Below are 17365 nucleotides of genomic sequence, written 5' to 3'. Positions count from 1 at the left end.
GGGGGTCGCTGGGGGGGCTGAGGCGGTTCCCAGACCCTCGCGGTGACCTCCCCCCCCTGCAAACTTCTCATGTTTCCGCGGAAGAAGTGCCTCGGGCTCCGCCGCCAGCAGCCCCTCGGGCACGCGCACGGGCACGCGCTCCCAGGGGCCCCTGCGAGGGGAGGGTCCGCCGGCCTCCGGATGCCCCCGCCGCAGCCTTTTGGGGGAGCTGTCAAAGAAGAGGCCCGCCCTGTGGCCTCCCTTGGGTCACAGGCTCTCGGCCACTGGCGTTGCTGGCGCCAGGTCCGGAGGGAGCGAAGGGGCTCAAAGCTGGCCTGGAGGGCGAGGAAGGGCAGGCGGCTGAGCCCCCACGGAAACGCTGGGTCCCCCGATTCCGCCCCTTTGCGTCCAGGACGGGATCCGCCGGGGCCAACGAGGACCTTGGGCCCGGCCTCGGCCCCTCGCGGGCGCAGAGCAAGGACAGGGCAGAACCGGCCCCAGAGAGTGACGGAGGGCACCCCAACCACGTGCGCCTCAGCCGGGGTCACTCTCCGGAGAAGCCGCTGCCGGGCCCCCGCCAGAAAATGGGCCGGCCTTGGGTCCCCAAGATGCCCAGAAGGGTCGCCTGGGGGGGAGGTGAAGGGAGGGGTCTCTCCTGGGGGACGTCTGGCTTACACTCGCGGGATCCTCCTCGCGGGATCGGGGCCGGTGGCGGGTTGTGGGCGCGAATCCTCCTCCCGCGCTCCTTGTCCCTGGCGCCCCCCCAGCCCCTCTGCCCCCTCCTCGGCCAGCGGCCCCTCGATGGGGAGCTGGAGCCCGAGAGCCCTCCTTAGTCCACTCGGACGCCGGGTCCCGCCGAAGGTGAGCTTTATTGGTGGGGGCAGGATCCCCAGGGGCAGCCGAGGTCCAAGAGGAGGGGGCCGAGGGGCCCTTGCTGACCGGGGGAATCGCCCACAGCGCCTCACAGGGGAGACAGTCCTTGCCGGGTCCTTGGAGGGCCTCTCCGGCTGGGCTCGGGCCCTCCTCCGTCTAGTAAAGGACGTCCTCGAAGTCGAGGAGGAGGAAGCGGAGCAGCGCCGGCGGGAGTGGCAGCTCGGCCAGGGCCTCCGGGAGGTGACCCTCGAGGGCCCTTCGGAGGGCGCAGCGGGCCAAGTGCTGGAGGCAGCGCGGACCCCGGCCCAGGGAGAAGAGCGACTCGAAGAAGCGCCGGTACCGCTGCGAGGAACGTGGGAAGGGGCCGCCGGTGAGGCCGAGGGACCGGGACCCGGAGCCCTCCCTCTCAGCCGCCAGGGGGCGCCCTGCCTCTCTCTGGCCACCGCCTCGCTTCCAGGGAGAGGGCCTGAGACCCAGACTCACCTGCAGGAGCTCCTCGGGGACGGCCTCCGCCCACTCCTCCGTCACGGGCACGCGCTCGTAGGTGTTGAGCAGCGCCTCCAGGGTCCGCGGGGACGCGCAGCAATGGCGGACCACCTGCCACGAGAGCCTGGGTCAGAAAAGGGGGGCCCTGCTGGAGAGCCTAACCGCTCCGGTTCAGAACCCCGAACAGTTCCTCCCGAATGCCCCCTTCAGTCCCAGAGGCGCCCGATGAATGCCTTGGATGTGGCATATCTTGATCTGAGTAAGGCCTTTGACAGGGTCCCCCATTATATCCTTGCAAAGAAGCTAATAAAATGTGGGCTGGAGTGCTTCTGTTTGGTGTACAGTATCTGTAACTGGCTGACTGGCCGAACCAAAGAGTATACTCAGCAATGGCTCCTTTTCATCTTGCAGAGAAGTCATAGAATCATAGAGTTAGAAGAGACCCAAGAAGGGCCCTGATCCAGTCCAGCCCCATTCTGCCACAATCAAAGCAACCCCCCCCCAATATCCAGCCTCTGTTTAAAGACCTCCAAAGAAGGGGACTCCCTCTCTGGGACCAGTGGGGTGCCCAGTGGGGTTCTGGCGTGGGCCCTGCCCTATCCAACATCTTTATCAATGACCTGGATGACGGAATAAGGGGCATGTTCATCAAATCTGCAGATGACACCACATTAAGAAGGATAGCTAATACTTAAAAGACAGGATCAGAATTCAAAATGACTTTAACAGATGAGAGAACTGGGCCAAAACTAACAAAATTAATGTCAAAAGGAAGAAATGTCGGATACTTCAGCTGGGCAGGAAAAACCCAAAGGTTCAGATGTGGGACGGGGGCAGCTGGATTGTTGGGATAGCGCAACTTCGCATGCTGCTGAGACCTTCTAGTAATGCATGTCTATGGTATTTTTATTGCCCCCTAACAACCCCCTCCTCATTGCCCCTTGAAAACATACCTAACCCTTTGTCTTGAGGTGAAGAAGAAGCAGAGATGAGTCGCCATTGCTAGCCCCTAAACCTACCTGCTAACCTTGCATGGCTGCATCCGGAGCTGAAAAGATGCTGGGATAGGACTTTTCTAAGAAGCATGTTTTCTACCTCCTATTTCTTGCAACAGGAAGCTAGACCTGTCTGTCTCTTCATACAGTAAACTTATGTCTTTTCACTTTTAACCAAGTGACTGTGTGTTTTTACTGGGGGACCCGGGGGGGGGGAGGGGGGGCTGGGAGAAAGGAGTGGAGCTAGTTGAAAGTTTCCCTACTTGCCTCATAGTCTGCTGTGTGAGCTCTGCTAGTAAGATTAAACAATCTTGCTTACTTTCCTGAGTTTCTAACAATCCCCAAGAAAGAACTACATTTCCCAACATGGATTGACATCAGTTTGTGTCCAAAGGATCTGGAGCCAGTAGACCAGAGGCTGGACATGAGTCAACTGTGTGATGCAGCAGCTAAAAAGGCCAATGCTACATCAATAGGAGCATCACGTTTAGATCCAGGGAAGAATTCAAACACGTCAGTGTGTCCGTCTGGACAGTTATTAGGCAAACGGATCTAGTAGCAGCTAACAGACCGACTGAAAGAAAGAAGCTGGTAGCCTTGAGCCTACTTCCTCAGATGCATCAGGCGTAGAGCAGGTTCCAAAGACAGAGCTATATAAGCTGGGAAGAGAAGGTTCAGAGGGGACTCGATAACCACGTTAAAATGATGGAAGGGGTGCCATATTGAGCATGGAGCAGACTTGTTTTCTGCTGCTCCAGAGATTAAAGAAATGATTCAAACTACAGGAAAAGAGATTCCCATTAAACATCAGGAGGAACTTCCAGACAGTAAGAGCTGTTCGACAGTGGAAGACCCTCCCTCGAAAGCACCTCCTTCTTTGGAGGGGGCTTTTAAGCAGAGGCTGGCTGCCTATCTGTTGGGGGTGCCTTGACTGTGAGTTCCTGCATGGCAGAAGGGGGTGGGCTGCATGGCCCTTCTTGGGGTCACTTAGTTCCAACTCTATGATTCTGTGGAAAGAGATGCCACCTAAACACCAGGAGGAACTTCCCGACAGTAAGAGCCTGGCCACTCGAAGAAAGACTGTTACAGGGAAGCAACCTGTCCTTCACAGTCTCCTTCTTTGGGAGCTGTCCCAGGGAAGAGGGCTTGCCCTGCTGCACTTAACCCTCCCTTTAATCTGGTGTTAACAGCTGACATTTTAATTGCGGGGTGGCACTGCGGAGCGGGGGCGAGGGTCCGGGCGCTAGATGGCCGGGGTGCTCCGGGGAAGGCGGGAGATGCGTCCGGGAGCCCGATGGGGAATGCGCTCCACCCAAACGGAGCCGGTGAGAATCCAGGGCGCTGCACGGGGGGGTCCTGTCTTTGCGGGAAGTCGCATGGTCAGCCGCGGAGAGACCCCGCCCCCAGCCCCAGGGAAAGCCGAACCCACCAGCTCCACGCGGCCCACCTTGAGGAGGGCTCCGGGCCAGACGCGGACGGCGCCGTGGTTGAGAAGGTGCCGCACGGTCAGCTCTGGCCGCAGGTCGAGGCGGTAGGCGGCCTCCTGGAGCGCGGCCTGGAGCGCGGTCCCGCCGCTGTAGTTCATGAGGTTGACGCTGGCGCCGCGCTCCAGGAGCAGCGCCACCACGCGGTGGTTGGCGGCCTTGCAGGCGTGGTGCAGCGGGCGCCGCCGGTCCCGATCCGGGGCATCGACGCGGGCCCCCGCCGCCACCAGCAGCCTGCAGACCCGGAAGCAGGCCTCGGCGCCGTCGTCGTCGTCCTCCCCGCCGGGGCTGGCGGCGTGGCTCCGGGCGCAGGCGGCGTTGAGCGGGGTCTGGCCCTCGGCGTTGGACGCCTCCAGCTCGGCCCCGTGGTCCAGGTAGAGCCGCACGTGCTCCGCCAGCCCAAGCCGCGAGGCCACGTGCAGCGGCCGGTCCTCCCTCTCTTCTTCCGAGGCGCCGTTGACCCGGGCTCCGTGGCTCAGCAGCAGCCGGGCACACCTGCACCGGAGAAGGAGATGGAGCAGGGAACCGCCTCGCGCCCCGGCCGCCCCGGCCCAGGCTCCCTCCCCTCCGCCGGCACTCACTCGAGCGAGGCAGGGCTCCGGCAGAGGTGCAGCGGGCGCAGTCCTTCCTCGGAAAGGGCCTCGGGGTCGGCGCCGAAGGAGAGCAGGAGCCGGGCGCAGTCGGTGGTGGCGGCGGCGCAGGCCGCGTGGAGCGCCGTCTGTCCGCCGGGGGCCAGGTCCACCTCGGCGCCGCGGAGCAGCAGGTGCCGCAGGCAGTCCAGGTAGCCCCGGCTGGCCGTCACCTGGAGCGGCGTGGTGAGCTCCTGCTCGTAGGTCAGCGCCCAGATCCCTGCGGCCGAGAGAGAGGGGAGGCGGGGGTGGGGGGTGGGGGCTCAGTGGCAGTGGACGGCCCCAGCCAGCCCCGCCCGCGCCCTCCACCCCGCCAGGGACCCCCCTCCCCGGACCCCCCTCCCTCACTCAGCCAGCGGGAGTTTCCGCGGTAGTTCTTCCACTCCTCCGCGTCGCTGGTGTCGAAGACGGAGTTGGGGCCCACGCCGCTGTCGGGGTCGCCCAACAGGCAGAGGATTTGGCAGCCGTCGCCCGCCAGGAGGGCCCTCCAGAAGGCCAGCGCCGGGCCCTCCGCCCTCCGCGTCAGGATGGGCTCCATGGGCCCCTCTGGCTGGCCGACCCAGGACCCGCGGCCGAGGAGGAGGAGAAGGAGGAGGAGGCTTCTATTTTGGGGCGGCCTTGTGACCGGGGGCGGCGAGAAGCCACTTGGCTGCCTTGCCCGGGGAGGGTCCCGCGCGATCCCGCCCCTTCGGCCCCAGAAGGAGGCCCTGCTCTCGCCCTCTGGGCCTGGGAGGTCCCCTAGCCCCCTTTCCTAGGGGTCAGTAACGGTCCTTGCCCTTCGGCCTCTGCGCTCTCTCCCTAAACAGGGACCCAGGAACCAGGCTGTGCTGCTAAAGACGGGTTTCCTGCTGACTTACACACCGGAGAGGCGGCTAAAGATGAGAAGCAACGCCGCAATGAAGGCAGTTTCCTTTGGCCTACCAATGCCTCCTGCTTCTTGACCAGGAGCTCAGATCCAGACCCCGCGGGAGGACAGGCTTCTGCTGGCTGTTGGTGCTGCGAAAATTTCTTAACCCCAAGCCACCAAAACCGCCCTCAGTTTCCCCACGGCGGCCCCACTGCGCAGCCTTCCCAAACCCCGAGCGAGCGGCCGAAGGGAGCCTCCTCCTCCTCGCAAGGGCCGAAGGCGGGGAGAGCCATCAGGCCTCAGGCATGATGACGACGACGATCCCGCTTCCTCCCACAAAAAATGGGGCTGAAAACGACTCACAATTTAAAGGAAGTGCAAAAAGCGAGCATTAAAATCGAATTAAAGTTCCACCGTTTTGAAACACATGAAAAGGATAAAATGCAACGAAAAAAGATTGAAGAAGAACAGTTAAAACAGTCCGGCTCTCCGTTGCCCCTTCTGCAAAACCTCGCCTGCGACGGGGAGGACTTTCCGGACCCGGCGAAACCCCCGCCCCAAAGGGACTGAGGGAGGGGCCCGGGGGCTGCCCCCTAAAGACACAGCCTCTCCCAGGTGGACGGGGCAGGGGCCCTATGGGGGCAGCCCCGGGGCCCCTCCCTCAGTCCCTTTGGGGCGGGGCTATGGGGCTTCCTGGCTCGCAAAGGGGCCTCGGGGTCGACATCGCAGGCCAAGGAGATGGGCTTCCTCCCCCGAACCCTGACCCAGTGAACCAGCCGATGGTTCCGAACGCTCTTCAAGGGCAGCCCCAAGTGGAGGGTCTTACAGGAGCCCAATCCGGGGAGAGGGGAGGGGTATGGCTAAGGCCTGGGCCACGGAGGGCAGGCTCCACAGGGATTTGGTAAAAACCTACTGGGTCTGAGCTTCTGGAAGGGAAGAGGTTTAGATGTACATCTGCAGCGCTATATCCATAAAGCATACGAATAATCAGGATGATCATGGGCAAAAGCAGCGCAGAACGTGGCTCTCCCGCTTCAAGGCCGAGTCCAGGTGGAGCCCCCTCCTCCCCAAATGCGACCCTGCCTCTTCAGGGGGAGCGTGGCCCATCCGGCACAGACTAGACCCTTCCCCGCGCCCCTCCGCTTTCCGACTGACCAGCAGCCCCCCCCCCCCCCCGGCCCCCCCCAGCCCGGGGTTTTGGGGAGGCCTTTTTGCCTGTCTCTAGGCGCTTCCAAGTTTCCGCCCCTCTTCCCCCCCCCCAGGTTCCTGCGTGTGTCTGTGGGTTTGGGGAGGAGACTCTCCTTTCGGGTCGAGAGACCCCTCCGTCCTCCCCGCCGAGGAGCCCTGTGTGGGACCCCCAGCCTCAAGGGGAACCCATAAAAGAAGAGCCCTCCTCCACGGGGGTCTCTTGAACTGCCCCCTCCTCGCTCGCGGGGCCTAGAGGTCACCCCAGACCAGAGAACAGGGGGCCATGTGTGTGTGTGTGTGGGGGTACTTGGGTGGGGTGCTTCCTTCCCCCCGACGGACCTCCTCCCTGGATGGGGTCTCTCCCCCCCAGGTCCCCAGGTCCGGCGCCCTTCCCCCCCGCCCGGCCCTACCCCATTCCTGGGAGGTCCAGCGCGGGTCCTGGCTCTTGGCCCGGATGACCAGGTCGACCTGGGCTCCCCGGCAGAAGAGGCGCCGCACCTGGGCCAGGTCCCCGGCGAAGAGGGCGTTCTGCAGCACCGCGTCCCGGCACTCGAGGGGCTCCCTGCGGCGGGAGGGGGCGCCCCTTGGCCGCGGAGGGCGGCGGAGGAGGGGGAGGGCGGCGGCGGCCCTCCTGGCGGGACCCTCCCCGCCCCGCCGCCCCCCATCGCCCCCCCGGGAGCAGAGGGAGGGGGAGGACGGCGAGGGTCCGCGGGGCAGAGACATGGGGCGGGGAGGGGAGGCCTTGAGGAGCTGGCGCTGCTTCGCCTCTTCCTTCCTTCCTTCCTTCCTTCCTTCTTCCGCCCCCGCGAGACCAGCCACTCGCCCCCGGCCTGAGTCCCGAGGAGGTAAAAATAGCCCCCTGCGACCAGAGAGGAGGAGGCTCTCGTTCGTCATCGGCTCCCAGAATAGTGTCACTGGTCACTTCTCTCCAGGACTAAGGAGAGAGAGAGATTATTGCTGGACACCCTTTGGCTTCTGCTTCAGTGTTCGCACAACCGCCAGAGGTAACTGGGGCTGCAGCCACACCGGAGAAATAACCCGGTTTGGCACCGCTTTAACTCTTTTTGGCTCCAGGTTGTGGAATTCTGGGAGTTGGAGTTTGTTGTGGGCCCGGAGCGGAGCGGAGCTTAATGAAGGAAGGCCCCACAACATACTCCAACCCCCAGGATTCCATGGCATGGAGCCAAAAAGAGTTAAAGCGGTGCCAAACTGGGTTATTTCTCCAGTGTAGATGCAGCCTGGGTCTATGTTCAGGAAGAAGGACCAGTTTGGTCTTCGTGGCAGACATTTAATATTTAAAGGGGGTCTGAGGAATTTAAAGGCGTTTTGACTCAATGGATCCTTGGAATCCGTGCCACCGAAGACGGAGCCATTGCAATATGGGCTTCCTTCCCGACGAAAGTGGCCGGTCAGGAGCTTGCCAGAGACTTCAGTTAGAAAAACCGTTCTAAGGAGGAGAGATGCGCCAATTGCTTAAAGGCATTCGGACACTGCCGGAGGTCAGTCCATCCAGCCACTTGCTCCGCGTTGAGTCTGCAGGTGTTCATCCCTTCCTGATGCTCTTGGTGAATGCAGCCGCAAGGGAGGGCTGACAAGCCACTTTGCCCATATGCGGCTGGCCTGAGCCCAGGCTGCTTGCAAGACGCCAAAGGGCAGGCTGAGTGCCCAGGGAGTCCAGTCCTGACTCGGAGCCCGGCCTAATCCAAGTCCCCGCAAAGCCTTTGGAAACACAACCGAGTCCCCGGTCTCTCGCTCGCTCGCTCGCTCGCTCTTCGGAGCAGTCAAGGCAGCATCTCCTGCCTGTCAAACCCTGCTGCTGCTGCTGCTGCTGCTGCCGCCTCCCTCCCTCCCTCCCATTTGCTCCCTTCTGTCTTTTGAATTGCATGGTCCTAAGGACCTCCCGGATCCTCTTGTGGGAGAAAGGTCAATCAAAAAGGAACCCAGAAACCCTGTGATCCAAGCCACTTCCTTCCAGAGGTTAGTGGCAGAAGAGCTGCTTCTTCTTCTTCTTCTCCTCCTCCTTCGTCGTCGTCGTCTTTGGCGGCCATCCCCTGCTTCTCCTCCGCCCCCCCCCCCCTCTCTCTCTCTCTCTTCTTCTCTGACCCCGTCTGTCCAGGAGGTCCTTGGGAGGCAGATATACATTCAAACCACCAGCAGACCTTTCATTAACCATAAGCTCCATGCCTTGTTTGAGCCAGTTTCAGTTCGCAGGGTCGATCGGGCAGGTCTTTCCCTGCCACTCTGCGACGGAAAGCTCATCTCTGACAGGTTTAGCTTTGGGACTTTTCCTGTTTCAACCCTTGGTTCCTAAACGAAGCCTTGGGAGACTCCCGACAAGTCAGGCCCATCCCGATATGCTTCCCAAGCAGAAGAGAGGCAAGCTTGGCTGCAGAAGCCGAGGGTTATACTGTATGGTGCTGTCCTTGTGGAGGAAAGACTAAGGGCCAAAACACACTCGGCTCCTACTGCCCGAAGGCCCATCACTCCCGCAGCCAGGAGGGAGGGCTGGGCAGCGGGCCTCCGAGCCACCATCCAGATGGGAAGCTCCCAGGGAGGTGGGCTTTCTCCTTGGCAAAGGACGGAGGGCTCGCCAGAGTCAGAAGCGGGGAAGTGGGCCACCGGCGGAACTTAGGGAGGGAGATCCGAAGCGTGGAAGCAGGCGAAGCCCAGGAAGCCTGACATGGAGGGCGGGAAGAGAGCGGCCTGTATGCGCCGCCGCCGCCGCCGCCGGCAGTGGTCATCCCATCCCAGAACTGGGCAAATGGGAGGAAAACTGGGGGAGCTGATTTCCCAAAGCTGCATCCACACTGCAGAAATAATCCGGGTTGACACCACTTTAACTGCCATGGCTCCGCGCTATGGAATGCTGGGGAATGTAGTTTTGTGAGACGCTTAGCCTTCTCTGGCAACAACAAACGACAGTTCCCAGAATCCCATCGCACTGAGCCATGGCAGCTAAAGTGGTGTCAAGCTGGGTCACTTCTGCAGTGAAGATGCAGCCCAAAGGACACCAGTCAGGCTGCTCTTATATTGAGGCTTGTGAATACGAAATTGCCCAGCTTCTTTCGTGAGCCTGGTTTCGGTGTTAGCTCAAAAGACAGAGAGAGAGAGAGAGAGACCCGGGCGGCAAGGACCCTGCATCGTTTGGGGCCCAGCCGTTGCTTCTTTCGGGAGGAGCGGGATGCTCTTCCCTTTTAAGCCATGATCTCCCGTATCATCCTCCATTTGCCCGCTCTTTCCAAGAATGGCTTCAGGAAATGGCCAGGCCTTTCCTGATTGCCGCCAGGGCATCGCGAGGGACGCCGGGGAACCGTTTTAGGGACCGCAGACCCATGTCTCGATTCCTTTGAATACTTTTACTGTGCTTTGCATTTCGGTGCAAAGAAAGCGCCGGGATCCAGGAAGCAGCCTTTCTACACACAGACTATTTCTTCTTCTTCTTCTTCTTGTCCTTTGCCTCCGCCGCCTTCAGCAGCTCCTCCTCCTCCTTCGCCTTCCTCTTGCCCAGCGGGGTCTTGCTGTACCATTCCTGGGAAAGAGGAGGAGGGCTCAGCCACACAGGAATTGGGGGGGGGGGTCTGGCAGCAACAGGGACCCCCTACTCCCCCCCCCGGCCAAGGGGGTCGGGGGTTGGACGGGGGGGGGGAACAAGGCGGCCTTCCTCCCTCCCTCTTCAGCAAAGTCGGTTGATCGACTCTACAGGCCACCGTTCCCTGGAACTGGACCCAAGGCTGCGCCCAAAAGATGGATCCCAATGGCTGGAAAAGAAAGCCCCCGAGGGTCAGTCAATCCGGCCCCTTCGGCCATGCAGGAAGACCCAGTCATGGGACAGAGGGCCACCCAGACCCCGTCCAGCCCTGGGGAAGTTCTACCTAAGGCTGATGCCTGGTCCCCCCTGCTATGCTTTCCTGCCCCGGGATCTCTTCGGGGGGGGGGTCACCTTGAGCATCTGCTCCTCCTCCGGGAAGATGGGGTCGGAGCGGGCCAGCATCTGGAGCAGCTCGGCGGCGTGGAGGGGCCTCTTGGGCAGCTGCAGGAGCCTCCGCTCGCTCAGCACCGCCTGGACCGCCCTGGCCATCGCTCCCTGGCTGTAGCCGTCCGAGACCTTGGTCAGCGAGCTCAGGTCCAGCCCGCTGGTCACCGCCCCGCCGTGCTTCTGGATCAGGCGCTGCCAGGCCACTGGGCAGAAGGAAGCAGGGAGAGCGGGGTCAGGGGCTCCCGGACCCACCTGGCCCCGCGGAGCCAGCCTCGCCCCGTTCCCCTCGCTGGCTCCGGACCCTCCCTCGCCTTCTTCCTCGCCCTCGCCCTCCGCCCCGGAGCCCACCCACCGTATCGCGAGGCGTAGTCCGGGCGGGGGATGAGCAGGATCCGCTCGTAGGTCTTGCAGAGGCCCTTGACGTCCGCCAGGTAGGGCTTGTCCGAGGTGCCCATCAGCAGCACCCGGTCGCCGGGCTTCAGCAGGCGGAGGGCCCGGGGCAGGTCCTTCCGCAGCCTCCGGGGGTCGGACTGGAGGGAGGGAGGGACGGAGGGGCGGACGGAGGGGGCGTCGTGGACCCCCCATCTCACACACACACACCGCCTCCTTGACCCCCCCCCAGCCCCGCCAAAAGAGGGGAGGGCGCGTGGGTCCCCTTTCCCTCCTCTCCCCCCAATGGCCGGGGCGCCGCTTCTCTCCTCCCTCCCTCCTCGGAACCCCCCCCCCCCCAAAAGCCACGGACCTCCTTCTCCTCTTTCGGGACCTTCTTTGTAAAACGTCTTCTCCTCCGTTTCCCACCCAGATGCGGCGGGCTGCACAAAATACGGGCCACCTGCGGAGGAGGGGAAGGGGTCGCGTGAGCCCTCCCTCCCTCAGTCGGCCCTTCCCCTCCCCTCCCTTCCCCCGGGGTACCTGAGCACCAGGTGGACCAGCATCTGGAGGGGCCGCTCTTGCCGCGGGTACTTGCCCCAGGTTCTTCCGGAGAGAGGTCGAAGAGGTTGGCGCCGTCTCGGTGCACCGGCGTGGACCAGCATCTCTTCCCGGTGCCCGACGGACGGCCAGCAGCACCGACCTCACCAGCGGCGCGGACTCGTGGACTGCGGGGGACCCTGCGGGCGAAGGGAGGAGCAGGGAAAGGGTGGAGGCCGGAAGGAAGGAGAAGGAAAGGAAGGACGGAAGGAAGGGGGCGGCGGGTGGGTTTATGGGTCGGGGGCTGCCTGGCTTCAGGACCACCTACCCAGGCGCAGGATGGCGTACAGGGTGATGTTCTGCCGGACGTCCAGCGTCGACGGCGTCGGCTCAATCCGCTGCTGCCGCAGGACGGTGCCCAGGTAGCAGAAATCACCTGCGGGGGGGGGGGGGGAAGTGGGGCGGATGGAGGGCCCTGGGGGGTGGCCGAAGCCCATCCAGTCCCAATGCCCCCTTCCCTTGCAGAGAAATTGACCGCAGCCCTGGGGCCACACCGGGAGAGCAGGCCAAAAGGCCATCGGCGGCCCTAGGGCCGAGCGGCGGGCATCCCATAGCCGCGAGAAGCTGTAAGGTCCATCATCCCTGGCTGGCAGAGACCCCCTCCACGCCCCCCTTTCAGCCGCTGACCACCCAGAGACCCACCGCCCTTTGAAAGCCAAACTCTTCCCCGATTCCCTCCGCAGGCCTTCCGCGGAGCGCCTCCTGCCCTCCCGGCCTGGCTCCAGCTGGTCAGCCCTCTAAGCTCTCCGGCCTTGAGGGGGTCTCCCCCTCGGTCTGGTCAGGCCCCCTTGAGAGCCAGCCTGGCGCCGTGGGTGGGCGCAGGGCTATTGCACCGGAGACTACGGAACGCCGCTGGCGGCCAGGGGTGAGTCACACTCTCTCAGCCTCAGAGGAAGGAAGCGGCGAAGCCCTCTGAAGCAATCCTGCCCGAAATGGACAGAAGCACCACCACCCCTCCCCGCCAAAGCCCCTTCTGTGGCAGAGGCCCGGTTTGGGGAGCAACGGAAGAGACCCCTCCCCACGCACCTGCGTACTCCGCCAGCTGAACCTTCGGGGGCCTTTTGATGATTCCGTGGAGGACGAGCTCCTCGTAGAGAGAGTCCACAGTCCTGGGGAGAAGGCCGGGGTCACCCTCCCTCGCAGCCGGAATGGGCGGCCAGAGCCAGCGAGGCCGACTGCGAGGGACCACGGTTCGAATCCTGCTGGGTCCGCTTTCTTCCCACGGAAAACTGCCCTGCTAGCAGACTCCCAAGGAATCTTAGACTCGGAGAGTTGGAAGAGACCACAAGGGCCCTGATCCAGTCCAACCTCCTTCTGCCATGCAGGAAATCTCAATCAAAGCATTCCGGCCAAGGAGGCGCTGGGGGACCCGGGCCCCGATCCTCTCCTCGCCATGTAAACCCACTGGGAAGCCTTGGGCAAGTGACACTCTCTCAGCCGCAGAGGAAGGCACTGGGGGCAACCCCTCTCTGAAGAAATCTGGCCAAGAAAGCCCCGTGACAGGGTCGCCATGACTCCCAGGGGCTTAAAGACAGCCCCATGTGGGGAGGGGGGAACCCCCACAGCCTCAAGTGGGGGGAAGCCAGTGGGGGGGTGGTGATTCCCCTGAAAGGACTGGGGTTGTGATGTTTCTTTGTATTATCCTTTTCTCCCAAAACTGCTCCGCGAAGCAACTCTTGATCCAAAACAAGACAAATTAAAAACCACAGAAAAGGAAGATTAAGGCAAAACAGCCATTTTGAAAAAGGAAAATGCCATTTTAAAAGATGAAGGGTTACTAATCAATTAGGAAGAGTTGGGTTAAAACAGCTCCAAGCAGCCCATACTTTGCCACCTTCCTGTTTTAGAAGCCTGTCTGAATAAGAAAGGTTTCAGTTTGTCAAGGGGGCCGCCGGGACTCTACAGAAAGGGCTCCCAAACTCTGGGGGCAGCCACCGAGAAGGCCTGTCCCCAACCGGGGCCCTCGCCTGAGGATCTGGGGCCCCGAGGGCAAAAGGCCTGACAAACCCACACTGGGACTCATGGCACCCCAGCAGCACCTTGTCTTTCCAGGGCAGCCCCAGGCAGGGCGCCTCACAGTAGTCCAAAGGGGGCGCATCTGGGGCAGCAGGCGCCACCGAGGCCGGACCCAGAGCCCGCAGAAACGGGGCCTCCAGGTGGACCCCCCCCCCAAAAAAAGAGCGATCCTGCCTCCGCGGGGGGGGCGGGCCCTGCCTTCGAGTGACCAGCAGCACCTCCGTCCGGCCTCCGGGGGCAGCTTCCGTTTCCTCTCCGGTGCCGGTTGAGGGCCCAGACCGGCCCCTTGGAGTGGGGCGGGGGCTCCCCAGAGTCCTACCTGTCCGGGGTCAAGTCCTTCTCCTTCTTGCCTTTCTTCCCTTTTTTTCTGCGCCAAGAAAGCCAGAGGAAGCCCGTTGGCAAGGGATCCCTCCCTCCCTTCTTTCCTTCCCGCCTCCCGGCCGCCCCCAGAAGGGAAGGGAAGGGGGTCCCTCAGACCTTGCCGGCCCTCCGGGGCTTCTTGGGCTTAGCCGGCCGGATCTCTTCCTGGTCCACCGCCCTCCGGAGGTTCTGCAGCTCCTCCCGCATCAGCTCGTCCACCTGCCGGGAAGAAAGAGAGAAGGAGACGCGGGGAAGGGAAGGGGTTTTGGGGCGCCCCCCTCGGGCCCCTGCCCTCCTCCGGGTCCCACCTGCAGCCGGATCTCGGCCTCGACCTCGCGCCGCTTCTCCGCCTTGATCAGCTCCTCCTGGTAGCGCTGCTCCAAGTTGACGGCCTCGTCTCGGTCGCTCCAGCAGCCTGGGCCGGGGGCGGCAGCGGGGTCAGTGGAGCAAGGAGGGGCCGGCGGGGCTGGCGGGAGGGCAGGGCCAGCCGGGGTGCTACTCACCGGTGTAGCGGAGGAAGCCCTGGTTGATGGCGGCCAGGAAGCGGGAGGCGCCGAGCCCTTCGTCTTCCTCCTGAGGAGACAGGCCCTCAGCACCGACAGACAGACAGACAGATGGCCAGCGGGTCCCAAGGGCCCCTCTCTGCGGGGGCTGGGGGCACCAGGGAGGGAAGGAGGGAGGGAGGGAGCAGGGCTCACCGCTTTCTTGTCCTTGGCCTTCTCTCCCTCCTTCTTGCCGCCTTTCTTCTTCTTCTCCTCCTCCTCCTCCTTCTTGCCTTTCTCCTTGCCTTTCTCCTTCTTCTTCTTCTCCGCCTGGATCTCGGCCAGGTCCAGCTCTTCCTTCACCTGCCGGCGTCGTCGCCGCGGGGGGCAGAGTCAGGAGGAGGCCCCGGGGCCCGGCTCCGGACCAGAGCCCCGTCCCTCCCGGCCCCGCGGCCCTTACCTCCTCGGGGGTCTTCTGGGCGAAGAGGGCGGCGCAGCCCCCCAGGCCCTCCTCGGGGTACTCCGGGAAGCGGCCGGTCAGGTCCCTGCGGCGGAGAGGAGAGGCAGAGCAGGGTTTGTGTCCCCGGGGCTCCCGGGGAGTTGGGACTAGAGGCCGGGGCGGGCGCGGGCTGCTCACCGGCACTCGATGAACCACTGGCGGAGCTGGTCCTTGAGGGCCTCGCGCATGCTGGGCCCCTCCACTTCGTAGATGGCGTCGCGGACGTGGTCCAGGGCCTCCTGGTACTCGGCCTCGTGGTCCGCCTGGCGCATGCGCCGCAGCTCCTCGCCCAGCTGGGCCCGGATCATGGCCGGCGAGGGGCCCATCAGCTCCGGCTCCATCTCCTTGGCGTTCGGGGCGAGGGTCCATTAGCGGAGGCGAGGCAATGGCCCTAATGGGCTCCTCCCGAGGGCCGCGCCTCTCTGCCCGGCAGCAGCCCAGGCACTTTCCCGCCTCATTGGGCCCCAAATGGATTTTAAATAGCATCTTTCCGAGGACGAGGAGACAATGATTTAAAACGCTGAACTCAACTCTGGCGAATGGCGGGGAGGGGGCGAGCGCGGCCTCGGAGGGAGGGAGGGAGGGAGGGAGGGAGGGAGAGGGGCTCCTACCATGCCGATGAAGGTCATCTCCATCTGCTGCGCAGCCTTGGTCAAACGCCGCACGACGCAGCCCTTCCAGATCTGCCGGCCGGGGACAAGAGCCGCTTCAAAGGGCCGCCCCCCCCTCCGGGCACGAAGACCCCCCTCCCGCCGCGGCCTTGGCCTCGAGAGGAGCCCCCCGGACCTTCTGGATGCAGGTGGCGGCCATGTCCCGGTTGGGCTCCGAGAGTCCGCTCTCCCTCGCCCGGCGCTCCCGCTCCTCGTCGCGGCGGATCTCCCACATGAAGCGGGCCCGAAGGCGGCCCTGGCGCATCCGCTCCGCCACCTGGATCAGCCGCACCGCCTCCTCCCGCGGCATCGAGGCCCTGGGCGGCTGAGAAGGGAGAGCATCGCGGGCTCAGCGGAGCCGCCCGAGAGGGGCGCCTGGCCCCGGGGAAGGGAGGGAGGAAGGGAGGGAGCGAGGCAAGAAGGGCTCTCACGGCGAGGTCCTTGGCCGGTCCCAGGCGGGCGAGGAGCCCCGCCAGCACCTCCTGGCGCTCCTGCAGCACCTTGGCGCGCTCGCCCAGGAAGTACTTGGGGATGGGCAGCTCCAGCTCGGCCTGCGGAGAAGGGGTCCCGGTCAGGGAGGCCCGGAGAGCCGCCGGGCTGCCGCCCTGCCTCCTTCCCGGCGCCGGCGCGGGCGGCTCCTGACCGGGGTGAGCTTGAGCTCCTCGAGGACGTGGTCCAGGTAGTGGTACTCGGAGAGGTCCAGCTCCACCAGCTGCTGCTTGAGCTCCAGGAGGCGGCCCAGGACGCCGTCCAGCAGCTGCCGGAGCACCAGGCGCTTCTGCGGGTGGACCACCTGGTCGTAGCAGGCCTCCAGCCGCCGCGCCGTCTGCACGTAGCGCACGAAGAGCGTGCCCACCGCCTGCTGGAAGGCGCCCCGGCTCCGCTCGCCCTTGGCCGGCTCCGTCGGCAGCTCCTCGGCCAGCAGCTCCTGCAGCGTCACCCGCGACTCCCGCCAAAGGCGGCCGTAGGTGCTGCGGGGGAAGGGTTGGGGGCTGGGGTCAGGGGTCAGAGGCCGGGGAAGGCCCTCAGAGGGAAAGCCGGGAAGGCAATAAGGCAAAGCAACCGAAAGGCCCAGGCTCCGTAGCCTCCCCCGGCAGAGCCCCGCCACCCTTCCTCCGTCCGGGGGCCGGGACCCTCCTTTTGCAGGGAGGGCGCCTACCAACCTGCTGGCCATGGCGACCCCGTCTCCCTCCGCCCAGGAAGCACCACCGGCGAAGACCCCCCCCCCCCGAGAGGCGGGAAGGCTGGGCTCCACCCCCCATTGTGGCCTCCGGTTCCCATAGGAACGAGGGAACGGGAGGAGCCCGGGATGACCAGCCCCGAGGAGCAGGACTGACCCGGGTCAGAGGTGGATTTCAAGGGGGAAAAGATGGCGCTGCAAGCCCCCCTGGGCCTCTTTTGAACCCAGGCCATTTCCTTTCCCTGAGGCTGAGAGCATGTGGCTTGGAACCACAGAGGATGGGGCGCTCCAGAGCTAGGCCACAAGGGAGCGGCGGATGGAAGCTGCAGGGAACTGCATTCCACTGGGCGCCTCTGTCCTTCGGAGAAGGCTCTTGTCAAGCAGAGGCTGAAGGGTTGCCATGGGGTCTTCCTTCAGGGCAGAATAGGAGCTCCAGCGAGACGCTAGGAGTAACTTTCCTTGCCATGTTGAATTCACCTTCTGCTGCCAGTCTCTCTCTGGCCTCCAAGTTGCCTCTTATGGCGAAGCCATGCATTTCCTGGGGTTCCTCTGGCAAGGAATCCTCGGAAGGGGTTTTGCCCGTTCCTGCCTCCCTTGGCAGCCTCCCATCCAAGCACTGGCCGGGTCAGACCCTGCTTGGCTCCCAAGGCGCCTTTCGGGTCCTGCATTTCGGCCAGCCCTCCCTCCTGACCCCTGGGGCCTTGCAGGTTCCCAATGGATCAAGCCACATCGCCAAAGGCTAGTTGGCATCA

At 63.8% G+C, this 17365-nt stretch overlaps 2 protein-coding genes across 3 annotated transcripts in view; both read right to left on the bottom strand.

The window, feature by feature from the left end:
• TMUB1 (transmembrane and ubiquitin like domain containing 1) overlaps window positions 1-17365 on the bottom strand; it is a 162211-nt gene that overhangs the window by 99174 nt on the left and 45672 nt on the right. The gene's annotated exons all lie outside the window — the stretch shown is intronic.
• On the bottom strand, window positions 830-16607 carry LOC121932787 (IQ and AAA domain-containing protein 1-like). Its single transcript, XM_042471766.1, is given in 22 exon segments — window positions 830-1194; window positions 1336-1449; window positions 3781-4312; window positions 4399-4666; window positions 6892-7268; window positions 9907-10010; window positions 10422-10660; window positions 10810-10987; window positions 11200-11289; window positions 11425-11513; window positions 11516-11566; window positions 11695-11802; window positions 12453-12535; window positions 13762-14021; window positions 14111-14217; window positions 14306-14375; window positions 14501-14647; window positions 14745-14829; window positions 14922-15127; window positions 15501-15758; window positions 15865-15984; window positions 16077-16607. Coding segments are annotated over 22 exon segments (4203 nt in total). The 3' UTR covers window positions 830-1008.

This window comes from Sceloporus undulatus, chromosome 6 (assembly GCF_019175285.1).
Source record: "Sceloporus undulatus isolate JIND9_A2432 ecotype Alabama chromosome 6, SceUnd_v1.1, whole genome shotgun sequence".
Classification (NCBI taxonomy): domain Eukaryota; kingdom Metazoa; phylum Chordata; class Lepidosauria; order Squamata; family Phrynosomatidae; genus Sceloporus; species Sceloporus undulatus.
The sequence above is the reverse complement of the archived record's forward strand: the minus strand, read 5'-3'. Positions and strand labels throughout refer to the sequence as shown.